The following is a 23,408-nucleotide window of genomic DNA, read 5'->3' on the forward strand; positions in this document are numbered from 1 at the left end:
AGAGAGAACACAGTACGCTGGGACAATTGGGGGGGGGGGGGGGGCTGGGGGGGAGGGCTCACACATGGCAACACGGCCCCTTGCAGCCCCCCTCTCTCCAGCTCGCACGCGGCTAAATCAAACTTAGACAGACTCGCTCCATCCCTCCCATTGGCTGCGTGCCTACTACAGCCTGTGTGGCTGATTCGTTGTTGCTAAGCAGTAGGGAGCTAGCAACAGACAGGCAGAGCAACGTGGTCCTAGTGCAGGCCTGCTCCCAGCCTGTCACACAGCCTTTCCATTCTCAGTTCATTGACCCAACTCCGTGCCGAGTAAGCAGAAATAAGACCAAAATAAAAATTACCCACGCCCTTTCAACGAGGCCATCACAGCCAAGACTGAGAGGGGACAGAAGATAATGCTAGTTCCTACATTCATACATAAGTATTTTAAAGCTCCTGAATCACACATGTGCCTCCTAAACACAGCAACTCCGCCTTATCTGCAGGGCGGAGAACCAGCAGGTCACCATCACAGTTAAAAATCCAGGTACTAAACTGTTCTGGGAAGAGAGAATATGTAAATATAAACTTAAATTAAGATAATTAGCTCTGATAAAAGTAGAGCTAAGAAAGAGAGACATTTCAAACCTTTACAAAAAAAATAAAATAAATCACTATCCAAAATGGGATGCCGGTTATTATTTTTAATTTTAAGTTAAACTATTCTTCTTAAAATGGTTAAGAAGTCAAACTGATGAAAAAGTTACTCACTAATAACTATGTGCTGGAAATGATGCACCTGAGCCTAGCAGAGTCAACACCAGCAAACAGCTTCCATTATTAAAAAAAAAAAAAAAAACAAACTTTCCCTGGTTACAGAACCCGACGTGAAAAACACAAGGACACGAACTCTCCCCCTCCTCTCCTCCCAGACGCGGCTAACTCAAATTCTGAACACTCCCCCCTGCCGCCTCCTGATTGGCCGACTGGCTGCCCCACTAAGTCTGCTTGTTTCGCTGTTGCTAAGCGGTAGGCAGTGGGAGTCAGACACTGAGCAGCCCAGAGAAGGCGAGGTGTTGCTACTGGCCCACATGGAAGACAGCAGCTGACCCCCTTCTACCCCAAGACCCCCCATCAGAAGTCCACAGGATCAGCCATACTGAGGGTAGGGCACCATAAGCACCATACGCTGTTGCTCAGCCTAGATACCAACTGGAACCAAATGTGATGATGAAGAATCAAAGTCCCACACAGAGCCAGCAGCAATCTCGTATAGTGAGCTAAATGTGCACAGTATGCATTGAGTGATGTTACCTGTGAAGCAACCTGGAACAGAAACTAAGGGAATTCACACTGAGAATCCTCCGGAGTTTACGGTCCTCAGTTAAAATAAGCCTAAGATGGAAGTTATTGGCGTACAGCAGCGAGAACATAGTACACAGACAAAGATATAGTGCTAAACAGACAGTTTAGTGCAAAGACACATAGTGCAAATAAGTAAACATGGAACCAACTAAATTTAAAAAGTACACAGTATACAACTCGAATATCCTGAAAAACAAAATATATTTTAAATACGTAAATAAGAATAATAAATCAACAGATGGTATATGAGCAAATTAAAGAACAGAGAGCACTAAACTTTACTGATATAAGACTGGACTCTTCCTGACATGTTATGGTTATGCTCTTGTTTTCTAATGGACTGGCAACCAAACAAGAACAGCCGGCTGGGGTACCTGAGCCCCGTGGGTCCCCCTGCATGCCGGACACTCTGCCCCAGAAAAACAGAAACCACACCACCCAGTAATGACCACGTAGGGTTTTCCAGTGTATTACAGAACACTGTAAATACCAAAGACTACTTGGAATGTCCCTCTGAAAAGGACTACGATTAAACACACGCCAATTATTTCAGCCACTAAAAACCAGACATAACTTGGGAAAAATGAAACACACAAATTAATAAGTGAAGAAATGACTACCAAGACTCCGTACACGAGTAAGAATGACCAGCCATACAAAAATAGGTCCCTGATGCTAAAGAATGATAACGTTTGGTGGAAAGAGTGTCAAATGCTTCCAGGAGGCAGGTTAGGATGCTGTCAAAGCTTGCAGGGACTTGCCGCCCTCTCCACATATCTCCATTTTTTTGGCACAGCTGGTTCTTGGGTCAGACAAGAATAGCGCCAACAGTTGGCTAATCAAGCCAAAGACTTGAGGTTGGCTCTCACTAGACAAATGTTACCAACATGCTTCTAATTAAACCTGACAGATTTTATACTCGTTAGGCAAGCACAGCCATATCATCATCACACCTATAATTTCCTAGATAAATACAATATAAACAAAGAATGAATGGAGAAAACCTTCCACTTTTGGCACAAAAACAAACAATATTAATATATGAATAGCAAGTGAAAACATTACCTGGAATCTAATGTTTGTCCTTCCACAGAACCTTCTCAAGTCCCAGAACAATAACAAATCTGGTCTCTGTCACCCATCAGGCTCAACCGGTGACAGAGTGGTGGAATGTGGTGTGGGATTCTTGCCATTGCATTCATGGGTAGAGTATTGCAGGGCATTGCAGCGTAGTGCGATGTAAGTACAGAAGTCTTCAATACATCAGGGAGAACTTACTGGGGCTGCTTCTAACTACTCAGGTTAGAGAATGGAGCTTCAACCATCAAAACTAAACTCCATCACATAGCAGCAACACATTGCTACTTACACTGCCAAAGCCCCCACCCCACTAGAATCAGTTTGTAGCACTACCAGCAATTCCATAGAGAAGACAGGTGCAAAGACAGCTGCTGTTTTCACAACTGCTGCCTCACTAGACCTCTGCACACCAGTGTTAAATACACCACACTACACATTTTATAATGGGCCTTGGGCTTGCAGCAACAGCACTGCTTATTGCAGCACTGCTATCGGTAACTAGAGAACCACAATACAGAATCCATTTGTATTTATTTAACATTTTTTTTCTTATTCATTTCCTTAATCTTTTTCTATTCTTGCACTGAGGGTACTATGTCTTTGTGCTTTGTCTTATTTTGCACTATATCTTTGTCTACATTCATGAGGGTTAGGGGTGGAAGATCCCCATGAATGTGAAAATTTGCTAATAATACTTGGGCACCACTCTCTTCATCCCATTCCAATCTGCTAGGCTGAATGATACCATAGAAAGTCTACTTATTATCAATTTCTAAACAAAGAGTACTGCACTATACACTTCACTGTACACTGCATGTCAAATTGCTTTCACATGTCCTATCTAGACCTTTTTTTATACAATATACAATCTACATTATGCTGCTGTGTGTACAAAATAATCTATATATATATATATATATTACATAATACATTATATACATTGCAATTGGTGCAAGGTAGGAAACAACCAACCAACCTGCCTACTGCAGTATGCACACTCAGTCACACATATGGTCCATACTTTTTAATAATTCCTTATCAACATTATCTAGTACAGGTACATGTAATAATAATAAATAACAACAACAACAACAACAACAACAACACAGGTCTACAAAAAATCAGTTGCCAAGGTTTTTTGAATGGATTTAGTGTATTTTGAGGGTGCTGAATTAATAAAAAAAAAAAAAAAAAAAAAATCACATTACTTTTGCCGAATTGGTTCTAGTTTTTGAGATAATGGACATCCATGAAAATAATGCATTCCCACAATGTGACTTGTGTGCGATAACAAATGCAATAGCTTTTGGTCTGTATTTTGACTCTAATTTTATTTTCTGACTTCTCCAACGCTTCATCATTCATTTCATTACCTAAGCCACTGTTTAGAGTTAAGCTCACATGTGCATGTTTGCATGTTCATTTATTGCTGTTGTTACTCTGGTGGTGAATATTTATCCAGATCAAATCTGCCAAGTCCTTCCAAAGGAAGGGCCTCATGGGAACACCTGTCTGATATTTAGCCAGAAATGGTTGAAATGCTTGTAATAGGGCCATGAAAAAAACGTAGTTTGGCCAGAAGAAGGGGATCAATTCGGGCTTCACAAATGCAATCAGAAGAAGATGTCCCTGGGTTTTTCACCTTTTCTGACTTCACCAGGTTCACATAGTTCATAATAGAGGGCCAGACTTCCAATGCTCGTTCGGCAGCTGGAAAATTTTCGAGCCACCAATGGCCACAGAAAGGTAGAGGGAATCTTGAGGATGATGTTTCAGTTGTGAAGTCCTCTCTTCTGGCTGGTGCAGAGTGGAAAAGAAAATGTAGGGCTTTGAGCACTTTCTCCACCATCCACACTTCAAATGAGTTGTGAAGGGTATGTAGGCCACAACTTCCTACAATTACTAACTGTGTCCCAGCAAATAGCTCACCACAGTGTGATGTCAACATTGGACGTATAGGAGTGATGTCGGCTAACCCTTTGCAAAGCTCATAGCACTTTTGCTTTCAGTGTGTCGGTTGAGGAGAATGTACTGAAGGCATTGCTTGTAGTGGGATCTGGAGACACTAAGCAGGTGTGGGCCTGTAGGTTTTTTCTGAAGCATCGACATTAATAATTAATAGCTAATTTATATTGTATTTAATCAAATCATACATAACTTTTTCCTGTCATTGTTAGATATTTTACATTTGTTTTTTTGTATGACGTTACACTTTTTACTGAAATAAAAATATTCTTGCAATTCTGAATGCTTTTCAAACATGTTGCATAAATTAATTAATTATTAAATATCTGGGCGGCATGGTGGTGCAGTGGTTAGCACTGCTGCCTTACACCTCTGGGACCCGGGTTCGAGTCTCCGCCTGGGTTACATGTGTGTGGAGTTTGCATGTTCTCCCCATGTTGTTGTGGGGTTTCCTTCGGATACTCTGGTTTCCCCTCACAGTCCAAAGACATGCTGAGGCTAATTGGAGTTACTAAATTGCCCGTAAGTGTGCGTGTGTGAGTGTGCCCTGCGATGGGCTGCCCCCCCAACCTCGGTTGTTCCCTGGCTTGTACCCATTGCTTCCAGGATAGGCTCCGGACCCACCGCGACCCAGTAGGATAGTGGATGCGGACCCAGTGGACCCAGTAGAAAATGGATGGATGGATATTAAATATCTCAGAAACTATAGCCAATCTGGCAAAATCAAAGTCATATTCTTAATGAGCACCATAAACTTTATAAAACCGTTCAGACACCGTTGGCAACAAAATCACTGTATACCAGTGTTAGTCTAACGTATTCTTTAAAAAAAAAAAAAAAAAACATACACACAGCCTTGTATTGACTGCACATACAGGAAAATGACAGGCATCTCATAATACCGTGGTTCACATGCGAGTATTGAACCGTCAGGGGTATGCCGGACGGTTCGATAATATACCGTGTACCGTTACAGCCCGAGTAGATAAAGTCAATTATATTTAATTTTCAACTCCTAAATAACATAAAAACTTCAAATATCGCAATGTACGTTTTTTCAGCCACACTCAAAAACACGACGTCAAACGACATTACATCTGGGTACCAATCCTGACCCCACACTTTTCCATTGTAGTACATCTGAAGCTTGTGCAGATTTCCAGGACTCAAACTGCCCACTTACTATAGTAAAAGTAAATTAATACACATAAATGAATGTGCACGTCGGGGTGGCACGGTAGCAGAGTGGTTAGCACTGCTGCCTCACAGCAAGAAGTTCCCGGGTCCTTTCTGTGTGGAATTTGCATGCTCTCTCCATATTTGCGTGGGTTTCCTCCCACGGTCCAAGAGAATACAGGACAGGTTGATTGGCGAGCCTAAATTGGGCCTGTAGTTGTGTGGCTGTATGTATGTGTGTGTGTGTGTGTGTGTGTGTGTGTGTGTGTGTGTGTGTGTGTGTGTGTGTGTACCCTGCGGTGCGTTGGTCTCTGCCCAGGGTTGGTTCACGCCTGTGCCCATTGTTCCCGCGATACGCTCCCGTCCCCCCGCGACCCCAGTTGGGATTAAACTGTTACGGTGACGGATGGATGGAATGTGCACAGGTAGGGAGGAAAAAAAAAAAATACTGTACTCAGGATCACACTGTCCTTCCACAAATAAATTACCCTAATTACTAAAATTAGGCTAATACAATATCTGAACACATCATGACCGTTGAAAACAAACAAATCATCACACAAATGTTACTATAAACAGCCTACAAATTAAACTATGAGGCTCTGTAGTTACTAGTGAGAGAAACTGGGGCATCAAGTACTATTTTAAGGGGGCACTAATGTCTACTTATCGCGTTATTACCAGCGTCACAGCTATTCTCTCTAAAACTCACTTGCAATGCAATAAATGCTGCAAGCATCTCTCTTAATTTTCATTTTTAATTTTTCTGAAAAGTAACTAAAGAACTACTGATGACACACAAGGGAAAGCTAATGGAATTGTAGTAGTTAGTACTTTAACCCTGGCGCTGGCAACTTAGAATGTTAATAAAGTTTAAATATCAGCCACAATATCAGCTAAGATTGATGTTGATTATTTGTTGTCAAATGTCAGCAAATACAGATGCGCTGACCAAAATACGGTGCTTATTTGGAAATTTACATGGGCAGGTGGCTTCACCTGAAAATTACCATGCAAAAATACTAGAATTTCATTCCAGCTTAAAATTCTGGGCAAATATGTGAACATTGCGATAACAACACAACAGTCATTCACATGGTTTAAAGCTTATAACTATTTTAGTAAGCACTCTCTATCCTCTTCGCATTGTTCACCAGAGCACACTCTTGCTGATTCTATTTTGCTATATATATATATATATATATATATATATATATATATATATATATATATATATATATATATATATATATATATATATATATATATATATATATATAAATAATTGAATTGTGCATTTTAGAAGAAAGAGATGCTGAGCAAGAGGGAACTGCAGAAAAAACAAAACAAGTAGGACAGTTCCCTTTTAAAATTTTGGCTACCATTCAGCATCTATCGGTCAATCAGAGGACCAGTGCGGCATAAACTGAAAATAATCAGCATTAACAATTACTGTCAATACAAGCACTAAGATAACATCACTTTCAATAGAGAGTCTTTGCTAACCACAGGCAAATCTGCCAGAGCATGCACGTGGACCTTCTCTTCATGCAACAAAATCACAAAACTAATTTACGTTCTGGCACATATCTTTAAGTGAAAGTCCTTCTGAAAGATGGTATGTGAGATTCATACTTGCCCATTATATTCAACTATTCCTTTGATCAATTTTGTCCTTTGAAAGAGACAGGTTGGTTTTGTAATTAAGCAAGTATACCCCTATGTTCCTCAAATAGCCAATTTTGGCATACAAACGTTTGGCCTTTTCTTTAGTGGTTTTCACAATTTGTTTGCAGTGACTCTGCAGGGTTTAAACCATCAACAAGTTACAATAAAACATTTTTACTTAATCATAAGAAACAAAAACCTTAAGAAGGGCTGATTTATACTTGATGCTCACAACGCATTTGCGTATGCATCATGCCGTTTTCTGCGTTCAATCCACGTATCATGGGTGCACCTCCGAGGAGTTAACGCGACATGTTAGCGAGATGCAATACCACCAAAAATTGGGGGGGCAGTATGGTCACCTTTTCTCACGGGACTACGTGTTTGTGTACGGCAGTTGGCATTAAAGTAACACCTGATTTTTTTTTAAGAATGAGTGGCCGGAAGGACCAGAGGCAAGAGAGAAAATATTGTGAGCACTACTGTGCCCTTCTGCGTACAGTGTCTTCAAAATTTAATGGCAGTTTAAGATTCTAAGAAAGCAGTATTATGTGTACAAAGTACAATGAAACCAACTTGAAATTCTGACTTGCCTACTTTCATAAGCAATGTTATTTTTCAATACAGTTTTGATATTTATAAATCTTAGTCATAAAATTTGTAGAAAGTGTGGGGTTTACAAGTACAATGTGGAGCAATGGTTAAAATATAGGAATGCTGCAGCAAAATTAAAAAAATAGCAAGTCGATCGCTATGGGGAGAGTGACTGTACATCATTTCATGTCACAACCTCATATAAAACTAGTGAAACAGGAAACGAAGGAGCCTATTACGATGGTTCTGGCACTGCCCCCTGGTGGACATGACCTTTAATCCTCCAGAACTACGTGTTCAAGTACAATCCACTGCTTACATGTTACGTAGCGTATGTATCACCTCGTGTGAAGTATATCGCAGCACAAATGATGATTCATTTTCAACAACATTATCTAGTACATGTTTAAAATAATTGTCTAAATTGACCACAGTTGCTTTTGCATGAGCTCTGAATGCACTCTCCTGGTCAATCATAATCATTCTTATCCTTAATTAATGTTGGACTCGCGCATAAACTTCATTTTCAAGGAAGAGAAAAGTGAACATGATCTGGTCTTAAAAAATTGTCTTCCGTTGTGTGGAAATATTTTGTATTCCATAGAGATGATAACTGAGCAAAAGCAAGAGATTTGTGGGCACTACTTTGTCTCCTGACAGACTTCAGCGGAAAATCAACAACTTATTCGATGGACAAATACCGCAATGTGAACATTTTTTCAAAAACATTCAACTGTAATCAAAACAGACACAACATTTACAAATAATAATAGTAATAATAATAAAATTCATGAATCTAAGGCTACGTTCACACTGCGATGCTGAAGTGACTCAAATCGGAATTCATGTGGCTTTTTGCTTATACGCATGCGCTGACATCATCAGCCTGCACCGGCAGGCTCGTACCCACACATCTCTTGGTGCAGCAGTTCCAGCAATAACTGCGAAAACAGAAAAAGCTAGCCGCCGGACTTTTTTCTCCTTTTCGACCTGCTCGTGTACAGGTGATTCACTGTTTGTCGTCCTCCAAAGCAAAGTGCGATCCATGCGTAAGCTACTAATGCCTCCATTTTTAATGTCATGAGTCGTCTCACAGATATGACGTTATTTATTGTTGGTGACGCAGTTGACCCATGTAAAAATGTATCAATGTGCATATGCGTGATGTTTTGGAGGACCAATGTCTTCACATTACAATCAGATACAGGTCACTTGTAGTTATGAATGTGAACTGTCAAGATAGACAAATCCGATCTGAGCAAAAAATCGGAATTGAACAATGTGGCTGGCAGTGTCAATTAAGCAAAATATCAGGCAGCCCTAATCCTGATAATGATATATATGTATCAGCTGGATCTCATATTAATGGATTTTTTCTACAGATGCGCTACGGTACGAAATGGACAAAAATCCGTAAATAGAAAGGAACCAGGTCACAAATATAACACAATCCGCAAAATAGACGGGAAGTGATCCACAAATGTGCAAAACCCATTTTAGGTGTACAGATCGTACTGAATTTTTGTGCATATGATTTTATACAACTCAAATACAAATGCATATTTGTGGATAAACATGTATTTGTAAATGTAAATGAAGCCCCTAAGAGGTCAGGGTAGGAAAGTATTTAGTGAAATATTTATCTCGCAATAGTTTTGTGATCCCTCACTATACTTTTTTCTTACTAATAACTGTACTGCATCTTTTTAAAGTGCACAAGATAGAATTAATGGAGTAATAAGTATAAACCTATACAGACATGTCCAGGAAACTGTGCTTTACACATTAAGCTATGAGGGACAATACACACTATGTAACTTAAATATACGTGTTTTTATACATATTTATTAACTGCACTGTGTCCATTCACCGCCAGTTACTATAAACAGGATGTTTCTCGGGTACATATCGCTCCGTATTTTTGGGGATATGATTTTACAGAAAACAATTTAAAAATGTGTGTATTGGATACTTCAGTATTTTTGAATTATGGTACATATTTGTGGATTATCTTCTGTGGGTTACAAATAAAAGGCCAATAAAAACTTGTGCCATATCTCACATGGCGGCATGTACCATTGCAGTCATCCAAATGATGGAGTATTGCCATAAATGGTGTATTTTTGCTACACCACAAAATCAATGATGGAGCATAATATGAAATTATAGACGTTTTTATTTCGTCATCCAAAATATATCATTATATCGCACAGCTCTAACATCAGCAGATGCACAGCCTTTGGTTTACAACCGTTCAAAATTGCACTTACAGTTTTAATAATCAATAATTTTGAAACGAACGGTTTTCCCTACTGTACCAAAACTGCACAGAACTGCGAACCCAACATCAAGATTTGCACTGAACTGGGAATATTGTGTTCTGGTACATGTCTCAGCCAAACCATTCTGAAATGACTGAGGGACCACCTAACGAGTTTCTCTACATATGAAAGCTCAAGGCTCTGGCAATGCGGCTCACAAGAGTCAAAAGAAACTCACTGGAACCCTTGAAATCTACAAGTATGGACTAAGAAACCCTTTGAGTCCTTTATGGCTAAGTGGAAATAAAACCCAACACGAGACAGCGGGAGTCCAGAATTACAACCAGGAAATTTTGTAGAGACACCTCTTGAAAGAGATTAGTTTCTGAAAGACTCCAGATAAGTCCAACTAAGGAAGGAGAAAAAATGAGCAAGAAAGTCAAGCCTCCTATAAATCACCAGTTTACACTGCAAGAGTGAAGTTGTTTACTTTTGCCTACGACAACCAGACATTTTATCTACAGCATGACTTGTGTTAATACAGACAGAAAATAATGCGAAAAGCAGAGCTTTGGAGGGGAAAATAAAAACTTTTTTAAGACGATACAGTTCACTCTCCTGCAATTAACATGAACGTGCTTGACATGTTCATGTTATATAAAAACAAGGTGCTGGATCCATGTTGCCGATGGACTATCACCCGTGAATTAAAGTGAACCTAATCAGGTCACTGTCCTGACAATGAGCAGTGGGCTCCCCTCCTCTGTCAGCTCTCCCCAAGGAGCTTATGCAGATATGTGTGTGTGTGTGTGTGTGTGTGTGTGTGTGTGTGTGCGTGTGTGTGCACACACGTGCACCGTCTGTCTGGGGAACCAGGGAGTGCTCACCCTCCGTCCCTCTGCAGCGAGTATCTGGGGCGAGTCGTCTCCCACACTCAGCTAGCGCTGCCTTGGGATCTACCAGTCACACCCACTGACTCCTCCACCAAAAAGAAAAAGCACTATTTTTAATCACAGATACCCACTAGGTTTATAGGGGAGGAACTGCCACTGTATACCAAAGCAGGTTATGAGACTGAATGTAGATTTAGTTAATCTTATGCTGTTTAAATAGGTGAAAGGCTAAAACGGTAAACTATGCAAATAACTCTGGAAAAAACAAATCTCAATCAAATAAAACAAATACTTCTAAAGCGGCTCGTTTTATTGTCCAGTAGATAGAGGTATAATATTGGGAACAGCCCAAAGAATGTGTGTTGTTCAGCAGAAATGGCCAAACCTGCAAAAGCACCAGAAATCCATTCATACAAATATGATGAACACTTCAGAAATTCACCCTAATCTAGCCCAACTCTGCAGGGAAGTTTTACTAATGACCTGTGAACAGTTATTACAAGAATACTATTATACACACAGCTGTTCTGAGTGCTATTTATAAACACAAAGCATTATCTTTGCACATCCTGAAGTGCATCTCACCTCACACTCTCTTCCACACGCACAAACACATATACATTGTGTGCACTGCAAACAAAGTGAATGATAAAATCAAAATATGCCACATTTTTGAAAAGCACAATCACACTGGGCACCAAAAGAAACTATTTTGCAAATAATGCAAATAAAATAAGAATATTTTTCCCCAGTCACAACTAGATGGCAAATAGTATCTGTGCAAGTTAACCATGACGTCACAAATCATGGGAACCAGCAACATTGAGAATCTGAAGTTTGATTCATCAACTGAGGAGAGATCTGGAGACAGCTTGAATCCTAGGAGTGACTGTGGTATATGGGGTCTTCAATGGGCTCTTTCATTACCCATTATAATTAATATGGTACAAGTCACTAAATGGCTGGACAATCATTATAAAATACACTTTTACCAGATTTAAATTTTTTTAGAAACATTTCCATTACATATGGATTGCTCAAATGTTAACATCCCTAAATGCAAAAGAGTGAGTGTAATCAAAATAGTCTATCCATTAGTTATTTACATTTAACTTCAATTTTAGATGATCATCTAAATATTTTAGAGTGGGGCTTTTAATGAAAACGAACCCCGCATGCAACACATTTTCTGCAAACTATTTTTCGTGGCTCAGCCAAATTCCAAAAACCGCACGTGAACCATCTGCTTAAAATCAATGGCGTTGTAATCAAAAGTCACGCCAGACATTGTCATGTCCAGCCCACTCACATTTAAACAATGCACAACTTGACGAGGACTGAGCAGCGCTTGCAAAAGCAAACAAGGTAAAGTCGCTTACAAACAAGACTGTAAAGATATGACCCAACACACCCCGTCTGTGCTGGGATGTACACGGCGGCGTGTCGGAACGCCACTGAAGGCTGGAAAGTTCGGAAAACCCGCATGGCGCCTCATTCGGATCCATACGGACCTCACTGTGCAGGGTTTCCCAACGCCAGCACCAATTATTATTACAATTATAATATGCTTAATCAGATTGGCACAAGTAACGTACAGCTTACTTATCCAGTGTAGCACTGTTTTTACTGCTGACATGATCAGCATAAACGGGAAAACATCCTACTAAACCTACCGGAGGAGAAAATGAAGTTAACATTAAATGGAGCGAGTTTATTTTAAATGAACGAATTAAATTGTTAACTTAAAGCCCACCTAATTGCATGTTTGTTTAAAAAAATTCAGTAAGTGAGACTGGACCGACTGCACTGCAGAAATTAGCGGAGGATCCGGGTGGATCCACCTGCACTGGTATCGACACCTGTAAATATTCAGATCCTGGAGCCACTTCTGGTTAAACTTTAACTGGCGACAAGCTTTTGTATATCCTTACTGGTCTTGACTGGACCTGTAATCGGTTATCCAAATTAAGCGGAAACATGCATGTAAACAAACGCAGAACAGACTTCCAGATACCCGATCGAATCGGGTCCGCGGTATATAGACTGCCAGCTATAAGGTCAAAAAACTTCATGCTTCTCCAGAACTTCTCTCAAAGCCGGACAACAATGAGCCCGCGTCCAACGGAAAGTCTATTAAAAGGACGGGCGGCGCAGGGGAGTGCCTCCCTGGATGCCGAGGCGCCCGCAAAGAAGCAGCCAAGAGTCTGTATGATAACCAGCCGGGGACCGGCTTCTGCCGAGAAGTTCCGGCAAAGAAACGACAGGCTGACAGCGCAGCTAACAAAGGGAAACGCGGTGGGATATCGGCCGCCGTTCCCCAGAGGAGAGGAGAGAAAGTTCAGTAACCAGCCGTTTTGTTTGTCTCGCCTGTTCTAAAAGAACTGCCGTTAAACTTTTCCACCTTTTACAGCTCTATTTCCAACCCACCTCTTCAGCCTGGCGTCTTCGTCGCCTTCCCCCGCGTCCTCCTCCCCCGCCGGCCCGTTTTCGTCATCCTCCACGGTCACGTCTCCGGTCACCGGAGCGCCGACGCTTCCCAAAGCCCGCTCCATGACGTCGGGACCATCTTCGACCGTCTCTGACCCCAGAGCGGCGGCGGGTTCGGCTCCCCTCCCGGCCGAGCTCTGAGCCGTCCCCGTGAGGGCTTTCAGCAGCAGCAGGAGCACAAGAGAAATGCTCAAGTTTCCCAGCTGAAGCCCCTTTTCCATTTGTGGAAATAGCACATTAGTGGAGAAGAAGTGTCGTATCGAGTGAGGGGTGAAATCTGTGCTTCTTTCCCTTTCTTTCTCAAAAAAATAAAGTAGAAGCGTTATAATAACATTGAATGGCTTCAAGTACCTGACTACTGTACTTCCCCCCAGTATTCATGTAAACAGACACTGCCACCAGGATACCATAGCAGTATTCTGTTTCTGCTTGCTGTCAAACAGCCTTCGTAATGCTAAACCCCGCCCTACTTCTCTGTAATTGGCCAGAAAACGGGCAGGTTTCGGAAAAAGGCACGATTCATATTGTAATTGGATAAAAATAACGTCCATCGAATGTCTACAGACTAATCAAATCCGGTTCAATGGTCGGTCGAGTAAACTAAACATTTACGCTGATTGGTTGTCCGCCTGTATATCAGGATACATGGGAGTCATGCTTGACAACAGGGCTTATTCCAGTAAAAAACAACTGCGGAGCGTGTTCGGAGTTTGGAAAACGCTTATTGGTCAATTATTGTTACGCCGAACCAATGTGAAAGAAGTGTTAAGATTATTGGTAAATTCATGGAACCCGCGCAACGGTGATTGGATGTGCTGAAGGATGTAGGCGCTGTCAGTGACAGTCATTGTTACCGATTGGTTAATAGACGACACCCTGTTCGTCAGTTGCTACACTGGGGAATTGACGTTTTGCGCTCGGGGTCGGTTCGCTTATTGGACGGCGGGGCAGCGCGATGGAAACGGCATACGTGGCTGTTTTAGAGTAAGAAGTTTCGGGGACATCGCGGAAGGAGGAAGGCGCAAGGAAGTCACTGCGCTGACGCGGAAAGAGCGCGCATCGACGGCATCACAGAAGCACTTTCGGAATGTTACTGCAGAGTTACAAAAAAATCGTTTTTTTCTAGTTTGATTGGAATAGTAATATGGGTTAGTCTCAGAAAGACATTTTCTGTTTGAGCTTTTTTCAGTCATCATAGCGGTATGGTAGGCAGTACTGGCTAAGAGGATTCTAGCAAAACTGAACATTATGAACGTTTCTGCCCTTTCGTTTCATGGGGTACTATCTTGGAGCACCTTTAGCTACCGGCTCATCCCACTGCTATGTGCTAAGGAGCGTTACCAGCGATCCTTTCTACCTGCTCCCGACGTGCCATTCCTCACCCCGAGCCATAAGAAGCCACGAAGCGTCCCAGCTTCAATAGGAAAAGTCGATACTGTCACACAATACCATCCGCTAATTTATTGCGATTTATTTATGCATTCTTTTTTCTCAATTTATTTAATATTCCATAATATTTTTATTCTATTTGTCTACTATGCATTATTGTATTTGCTTCTACTATGTTTATCTTAGCATCTGTTTTGAACTAAATGTATGTTTCTGTTCTCTGTGCACCTTGGTGGTGTATGCACAAGAATTTCCCTCTAGGATTAATAAAATTCACCTAAAATATTCTAAAGTATAGTTAAAACAAATTGTCATATTTTGCCTAATTTACTTTACTAATACTGTAATAGCTAAATCTATGCAAGGGAGAGTACATGGATTGTGTACAGTGAGAATCATGCCCAGTGTAATGTGATGGTGACTGTGAATTGTGCTTACATTATACACTATGGTATTTCAGATATACCCATTTCACAGAAGCCTTGAGATCAGGAAAAAAAAGGTATTGGGAGGAAGCCATAGAGGTACCGACTGATGAAAGTTTAGCTGGTAACTGCAACTATAATTAAGTCTGTGAATCAGTGCTTGTGCTCATACAATAAAAACTCAGCTGGCAGCACAAGTCTGCAGGAGTTGGGCTTATCATGTAGCTGCTGCATAAACAGGGCCTGGAGTAAATACCTTACCACCCCACATCAAAATAATGAAAACAAAATATGTGTCATTTTCTAAGCAAAATCATAGAAGAGATGGTGCACCTACATCCAAAAAATATAACTGGACCTTGATGGCCACCATAGTCAAAAATTTTCACACGTGCTGCTGCGCATAGATGTATTATATGGGAGCATGGACAAAAATAACCCCTGAAATAGTATTGTTGAGATGCTGGGGTGTGTGATGAGGATGAGGAAAGTCCAATGTTGTGGAAGATGTGTTAGGACAGTGGTTCTCAAACTTGGTCCTCGGGCCCCACTGACCTGCTTGTTTTCCAGCTATCCCTGCCCCACACACAAGCTGTCTTTCAGCTTCTGATTGACTGAAAACACCTGATCCAGGTAATCAGCAGTGTGTGGGGCAGGGATAGCTGGAAAACAAGCTTGGGCAGTGGGGCCCGAGGACCGAGTTTGAGAACCACTGTGCTAGGAGGTAGCAGAAAGAATAGGTCAGAATTACAGAAAGGATTTAAGTGTAATGCTGATGTATAACAGAGTGGGATGAGGTGTTTATTCAACCAGATGATGGCACTGTTGTACATATTTTCACACAGTCATTGTGGGACCTGGGTTTAAGTGGCAGGAAATGCTATTGGGGAGATGTTGAGAATGGAAGAGAAGCACCAGGCAGTAAGACTGCAAGCCAGGTAAGCTGTGTGGAAATGACCATTGAGTGACTAATTCAGCAAAGTATCTAATACAGCAGACAGATGGAAGTCTCAAGAATATATGTATTCTTTCTATTTTATGGGTGGTTTAACAATCAAAACACTTGTTTTATTATTATTATTATTATTATTATTATTATTATTATTGTGTCTTTGCAAATATTCTACCCCTAATTTGTTTTAGCTCTTTTCTAAATAGTCTAAAATATCACAGTTAAAATGCTACATTTATGTTTGCTTGATGCAGTTCAAATCCATTTGTTATGCTGTTGCAGATATACAGTAATACGTGAAACATACCGTGGTATGGAACAAAGGAACAGGGAATTTGAGTCAACAAGGTCCAAGGTCTGTATCTGTCAGGTTCTCATGGATCATGAAGGCATGCAGTTTGAGGTACCTAATGAATGATTTTCTTTTCTTATGTGTCTGTGTGAATGAATGTTTGTTTTTCTCCGTATCCATGCATGTTAGTGTCTTACAATGTACTTTTTCAGGTGTAAGTGCTTTTTGAGATGAACTACCATGACCCTTACTGGATATGAAACTACCTCACAGTTTTTTATTTGTAGATAAACTAAAGAATTCACGACAAAGCTGCTAAATGCAATCATGTTTTTGGCTTTTGCAATGAACTATGAGGCATCATGCAAGCCTTTATCATTTAAAGTCTTTATTATACTACAAAAGCCGTAAAAGAACAGCTGTCAGGCTGAAGAACTTCTCCTGGTATTCCAACCACTTTTTTTTCCTTTGCAGACTGATGCTGATAGTTTCTTTCTTATTGCAAAAGGGAAATTTCTCAATTTTTATACCCACTAATCCCTCAACATATTTCATACAATGAAAAAAGGGCCAAGGGGATTTCAGCTTGTTGTTTGTATTGTCCCCATTCTATTCTTATGTCACAGATGGTTATAATAAGTGTTGAGTCAGAATTCAGTTCAGACTAACAAATATTTAGAAGATAAAAATAATTTCGGTGTGTGTTCAATAAGGACTGAGCCCAACACTAAACAGGCAGCACCTCCAGACATTATAATCTGTGTTTGGATGACACCTCCAGATACCTGATTTTAGTGAAAGGGATAGCTAGTGCATATTTAACCAGAAGATGGCATTATGGCTTGGATATTCACAGCAAAAACATCAGAAACATCGCACGTAAAAATTAACAAATAAAAATGGTAGGTCTGACAAAAATCTGTATACCGCATACATAGTTTTAATGTAAGCCAGTTTATCAATATACATAACCATAGTAAAACAGTGTTCCAGTACAAATAATATAAGTGAATGCCTTAGATGATGGTATTTGCTGAACAACCAATATGCTTACATTTTGTATTTATTTTTTGGAGAATTTCTATACGAAGACACATAATGACCGATGAACTCTGTGATGTATTTTTATTTGATTTCGTTTTACATATTATAGTCAACATTACATTAAACATTACATTAAAATAGCTTATTTTGTGACAAAATATTCTGTAGACATTAAGAAACCAATTGTTTTGTATTACTTAAAATTACTACACATTCATGAATTCAGAAAAAAAAAATTGAAGTACACCTAACATAATTTCAGAGAATTATGTTCTGTGTGGAGTGTGTCGTCAGCTTATCTAAGGGCAAAAACATACAAAGCAACACAAAATTTTCCAAATTAATATAGATCTCCAATCATAGAGCAACTTTTCAAAAATGGAACTCATTGAAATTCACCTGATATAGACACACACACAAATATAACCACAGTAAATGTCAGGCAAGACTGAGGTTTTGTCTCTACATCCATCATCATCTAATCACTGGGCCTGGTCAAGGTTGCAAGGGGTCTGGAGCCTATCCCAGGAAGCATAGGGAACAAGGCTGGGGTATACCCTGAATAAGATGCCAGTCTATCACAGGATTCACACACCCACACAAGTGAACACTATGAGCAATTTAAGGATGCCAGCTGCCTAACCACATGTTTTAGACTGCAGGAGGGAACAACACAAGGAGAATACTCAAATTCCATACCCAGAACAAAGGAAGGATTTAAACTCCCAACCCAACAACACTGCCCACTAAACCACCATGCTGCCCAATTCTGTAGATCTGGCCAACAATTCTATTCTAATCATTAAGTGTTATAACATTCAATGGAACATTCTTCAAACTCTTAAGGATTCACATAAAATGAGTAGGATTTTTAGTGATTTGAACAAATATTAGCAGTTCTCCAGCCTTTTCCCTGTTCTGAAGGGAACGTAAGTGTTCAAGATGGAACCATGAGTCCAGAGTTGAAGAAAAAAAAAAAATCGAGAGTCAGCCTTACAGAGGTCATACTATTTGTGTTAGAACCATTCGCTGATTTCTAGTCCTCATGTCCACCATTACTGTGAAATCATTGGTGCAGTCAAGTGGGTTTTAAGGCTCTTACAGAAAGGAAAAGAGGCAGAACACCACGGTAAGATGCCAATATTAGGTTTTGAACATCTCACTCATGGGTGCATAAGTTCTACTGCTTTTCTCTCGTATAATTCTCAGTTCCTTCCACTTTCCAGGCTGCTGGTGGTCAAATAAACCCTAAATCTAACTGACATTCAGCATCTCTGTGGATGTCTCTGATGGATCTGAAAGTTAGCTATACATCTACTGCTACTGGCCCTCTTTCCCTCAAAGCCAAAGTTGCACTGTATACATGAATTTATATGAATCAATATTTTGGTTAGTTATTTTACAATCAAAGGAGCAAAGTACTGATATACTGTAAAAGACGTTCTGTACGGACACATCGCCCACTCATACTAACTTGTGGATTAGCTTTGCTTGTTGCTTATAGTAATAATACAGTTTAATAAAAACATTTTTAAAATCACTAGTTTTATTCTTTTAAAATATATATTATTACTATAAATAGGCATTATTTGTTTACAGTACAATATCTGCTTTCGAACTGTTACCAATAACTTAAAAAAATAAAATGCAGTAGGTTCAAATCATATAACCATTGAGAGGTTCATCAAAACAGGTCCCTTCAACTTTGTCAGCAAAATAAACAACCTTCAGACTGGCACGGTTACAATTTTCGCAGAAGGCATACTAATGTGCAGTACTGTGTACCATAACTCAGCTTCTACGCCGTTCATCAGCTTACATCAGCTGTCTTTGGAGTCTGGCTGTAAATGCAGGGATGACGGTTTATAATGTGGATGGGTAATGGAACAGACTAACACTGGCACATGACCTGGGCAAACAGCAGGAATTGACTCAGTAAGGAAGGAGAGAACACAGATATGGTTACTGTTTTAGAGCAAATAGAGAAGCACTACAACAAGAGCTGGTCTCCCTGTCACATTTTGCGATGCTTTGCTTTTGTTCATGTGCAGCTGAGAGAAACATTTTATTATTATATAGATTTATTCAATGCTTTTACTCTGATATCTATTGTAGGTCAGACAGATGATGCTGACAAAGCATCTTCACCAAAAAGCAGTGACTGACATCTGGAGCTGGCTTGTATGTATAGGATCAGAGGTGATGGATGACACATGTTTAAATGCCTAAGAAGCACCACCCCGTCTTAGCACATGTGTTTAATCAGCCAATGTAAATCATTTTATAAGAAAAAAAGACTAACTGAAAGGAACAGAATTAACCGTGTGATAAAGTGCAACAGCCAGGACCTTATTTGAGTCACCTCTCACAGGTAATAACCAAGTTAGTCTTCCTGTATCCCCTAGTCATCAGCAGATTATTTACATTTGCATTTATTTATTTAACAGATGCTTCCATCCAAAGCATCTTATAAAGAGCTCCACAATTCATACACCGGCGAAAATACTTGTTCAGTGAACGAACTTCCTCGCCGTACAAACACCAGCATATTTCATACTATAGCTGCTTATTGGTTTGCTCAGTTAGAGATATATGAAATGATAAGCTTTGGCAACAAACTTCATAGACAAGTAGTAACAAAAGCTAAAGAAGAGAGAGAACAGAATGAGACGCAGAGCACACCTGGCTGGTTCGCCTACACTTGGTCATGTGACAGTCGTCGTATAGCTGGGTACTCCTATCCCTTTCTGTCATTGAAGTTGCTGACTAAATTGCTACATTTTCCTTTCATGTTTTAACAGATAATGGCCTTTTATAGTTCCAGTCCTACAGTCCTTTACATGTGCTGGGCATCCATAATGTCCAGGTATTTGGCCTCGATGATTCTGGGCAACAGGTTGTTCCTGGGGAAAGTGTAGAGAAAAGGTTAGTGACTATATGGTGTAGGCTATGCTATAATACACGTGTAAACAAAACAACTGGCCTGGGCGAATACACATACAGCCTTAGATTATCAGGATAATCAGGAGCTTACCTGATGGGAAGTAGCAAGATCATGAGTAGTGGGAATATCATTTTCATGTAGGGTAGAGGATACATGCCAAAGGCACACAAGATCAGCAGCTGTGTGATCTGCAAGGTTGTGAAGTAGTGGATCTTCCTCTGTGGGACTTTGCGAATGTAGTGGGTAGGGGGATAGGATGTCTGTGAAGATGGGAGAGCAGTGGTTAGCACATGCGTTCAACTACCCCTCAATCTATTCTTATGCCACTCTATAATAATTGCATGTGAAGCCTGTTCCCAATAGGCCTGCATCAGTCCTGATCCTTTCTTGAAAATGGATGAGATGAGTAACAGTGTTGGGTTTGCCACAGGTCTTGGCCAAGAAGAAAAGAGCTGAAAGGATTCAAGCCTACCTGTTCTTTGAGGAGAAGGGCCATGCGGTCACACATTTGGTTTCCATCAATGGAGGTCAGGGCGATATAGAGGAAAAGGCCGTATAGCACAGGCTTGGGTATCCACTGCAGAGGTACAGGCAGCAAGAACACCGAGACACCGGTGAGGATGTTGGCCACCAGCGATGTAAGCCGTGTCTCCTTCACACTCACAATCCTGTTGGCACACAAAAAAATGTACTGTACTCACTCGCCTCTAGATATCAAAGGCATTCTACAGTCTAATGGAGTCCTACTGCAATTGTAGCGCTATTGTTAATGCTACAAATAAGGTCATCACGCTGTGTTAGCTTTTAGTGTACAAGATCATCGTGAAGCCTTATTTCTATGATTTATGGGCAATCATACAAAGCTATCATGTTGTAAGAGACTTTGGAATATGAGGCCATGTTGTTGTAGGAGCCACTGAAATATGAGATCATAGTGCTGTATGCACCTTTGGAATATGAGTTTGTCATGTTGTATGTGCCTTTGAATATAAGGCCATCATGCTGTACGAGCTTTTTAGGTATAGGGTCAACAAACTGCTGAAGATCACCATGTCTTCTGTGCATTTGCTGAAGATCTCTAGCTGCCCAGACTCACGTCTCGTAGAGGTATCCTCCCTCCACGCGCTGCTCCACGCAGGCCAGCTGCCGCACATGCATTGTGGAATGGGGAAAGGCAGCATGCATCCATGGCAACCCCAACACCGACATGAGAATGTTGATTAAACCTGAGAGCATCAGGTCCCAGTGGTAGGCAGTTCCTTTTAGCAACCTGGTGCACACAAACACATTATTAGCAGCACTGAAATGGCTAATAACTACAAATAGCATCTTCAGTGGGCAATGCGGTTCAAATACTAAAATAATATAATAGATAAGAAACGTGGTGTTTACACAAGGATATTAAAGTGTTGACACAGGAGACTTCACTGTGCCAATAAAAGAGGAGAGCTGCTAGGGGAATTCTCTCTGTTGGGTGTCAGCAGTGAGGGGTTCTCTGTTGCATCTAACACAGACCTGTTCTCCGGGGCATTGGTGAGGGACACGACGATGTTCTGGTCGATGAAGATGAGCAAGGCCAGGAGAAATCCCACACCCATGGCACTCACAATGTTCATGGCGGACAGTTTCTCAAAAGGCGCGACCTTAAATATGGGGCCTTGGTGGAAATCAAACACTGGAACTGTGGGACATACATGTAGCAAGAGGTCAGGCAGGCTTCATGCTCATTTTAACTCATGGTAAATTTTAAGTTTAATTACAGGCAAGGTCAGATACAGAACAAATGCTGGTACACATACAGGTGTGCAGACGTGGATACTAACGTTCAATGTGAAGGAACAGATAGGAACCCACGAAGGAAAAGATGAGGACGGAGATGGGCAGGGCGCAGTCTGACAGCACCTCCCTAACCTGGGCGTGCAGGAACGGGCTGCAGAAACACAACAGAGCCAGTGTCCTGTGCGTGTATCTCTCAAATGGTGAGAAAAGGACTGGGCAGAAAATTAGGGTTAGCTATAGAAGTGATGTGGTGGTATGGTGGGTAGCACTGTGTTAGTTCGAACACATGCAGGGAAGAGCACTGGCAAGCCCTTAGTTTATATGTGTGTGTGTGTGTGTGTGTGTGGGTATACCTTACCTCATGGGGACACAATGTCCCCACAACGGGATGAATTCCCATTTTTTGAAACTTAATTTAATAAAAATCTGTGGCTGCAATAAAAAAACAAAAAATGCAAAAACACCTGCATTCTGCTTGGTTACTTGTGGTTATGGTTAGGGCTGGGTAGGGCTTAAGGTTGTCATAGTTAGCATTAGAAATTTTCCCATAGAAATGAATGAGCGGTCCCCATAAAGATATGTTTACCTGACACGTGTGTGTGTATTTGTGTATGTGTGTGCACGCATGCGGGTTGTTGCCATGATGGACTGGCATTTCATTCAGGGTGTTCCCTGCCTCGTATCCTATGCCAGTGAGGTCCAAGTGTTGACATGTCTTGCATACACATGATGTTTCCAGAATAAGTTAGTGGTTTTGTGAACACAGGATGAGTACCTTCTCTTGAATTGGTAGAGGGTATAGCCCAGCCAAAGTGTTCCCAGCATGAGCAACACACAGAGCACAGCACGATCCCTGGTGCACAAGACGAGGGCTTCGGCGAGGGCACTTCTGTCAACCGTCATGTTGGCGGTCCTGTTCATGGTGCCATTCCCGGTGGCGATAGCTGACATGGTGAAGGCTTGCTCTATCACATTATACAGCTCTTCGGGACTGCTGCTGGTCAGCGCGGGTGCGTGGTAGTACTTATGGAAAACTGGAAGTTAGAGAAAGCAAGACAACTAACTAATGAGGAGAAACATGAATGAACAAACACGGCAGAGCAAGCTGGGAGC

The 23,408-nt window shown here is 40.9% G+C and overlaps 2 protein-coding genes and 1 long non-coding RNA gene across 13 annotated transcripts in view; 1 reads left to right on the top strand and 2 right to left on the bottom strand.

Annotated features, from left to right (window-relative positions):
• eif2ak3 (eukaryotic translation initiation factor 2-alpha kinase 3) overlaps positions 1-13,909 on the bottom strand; it is a 30,174-nt gene extending 16,265 nt beyond the window's left edge. For 2 of the 4 annotated variants that reach the window (XM_048971195.1, XM_048971196.1), the window contains exon 1: positions 13,411-13,909. In XM_048971195.1, the coding sequence (XP_048827152.1) occupies positions 13,411-13,691 (281 nt within the window). In that variant the 5' untranslated portion in view covers positions 13,692-13,909. Of the gene's footprint in view, positions 1-10,977; positions 11,052-13,410 lie in introns of those variants that run through there. The other 2 variants (XM_048971198.1, XM_048971197.1) reach the window with 2 other exon arrangements.
• LOC125704972 (uncharacterized) lies at positions 11,630-13,525 on the top strand. Its single transcript, XR_007381309.1, has 3 exons — positions 11,630-12,348; positions 13,066-13,319; positions 13,394-13,525. It is a non-coding gene; the product is annotated as an uncharacterized LOC125704972 (long non-coding RNA).
• Positions 13,910-17,636: 3,727 nt separating the features above from the next.
• Positions 17,637-23,408, bottom strand: part of slc4a11 (solute carrier family 4 member 11) — a 45,306-nt gene continuing 39,534 nt past the window's right edge. For all 8 annotated transcript variants that reach the window (XM_048970259.1, XM_048970257.1, XM_048970263.1 and 5 more), the window contains 7 exons: positions 23,071-23,329; positions 22,340-22,446; positions 22,032-22,197; positions 21,613-21,786; positions 20,989-21,184; positions 20,607-20,776; positions 17,637-20,475 (listed from right to left, as the gene is read on the bottom strand). In XM_048970259.1, the coding sequence (XP_048826216.1) occupies positions 20,409-20,475; positions 20,607-20,776; positions 20,989-21,184; positions 21,613-21,786; positions 22,032-22,197; positions 22,340-22,446; positions 23,071-23,329 (1,139 nt within the window). In that variant the 3' untranslated portion in view covers positions 17,637-20,408. The remainder of the gene's footprint in view (positions 20,476-20,606; positions 20,777-20,988; positions 21,185-21,612; positions 21,787-22,031; positions 22,198-22,339; positions 22,447-23,070; positions 23,330-23,408) is intronic.

This window comes from Brienomyrus brachyistius, chromosome 12, assembly GCF_023856365.1.
Source record: "Brienomyrus brachyistius isolate T26 chromosome 12, BBRACH_0.4, whole genome shotgun sequence".
Classification (NCBI taxonomy): domain Eukaryota; kingdom Metazoa; phylum Chordata; class Actinopteri; order Osteoglossiformes; family Mormyridae; genus Brienomyrus; species Brienomyrus brachyistius.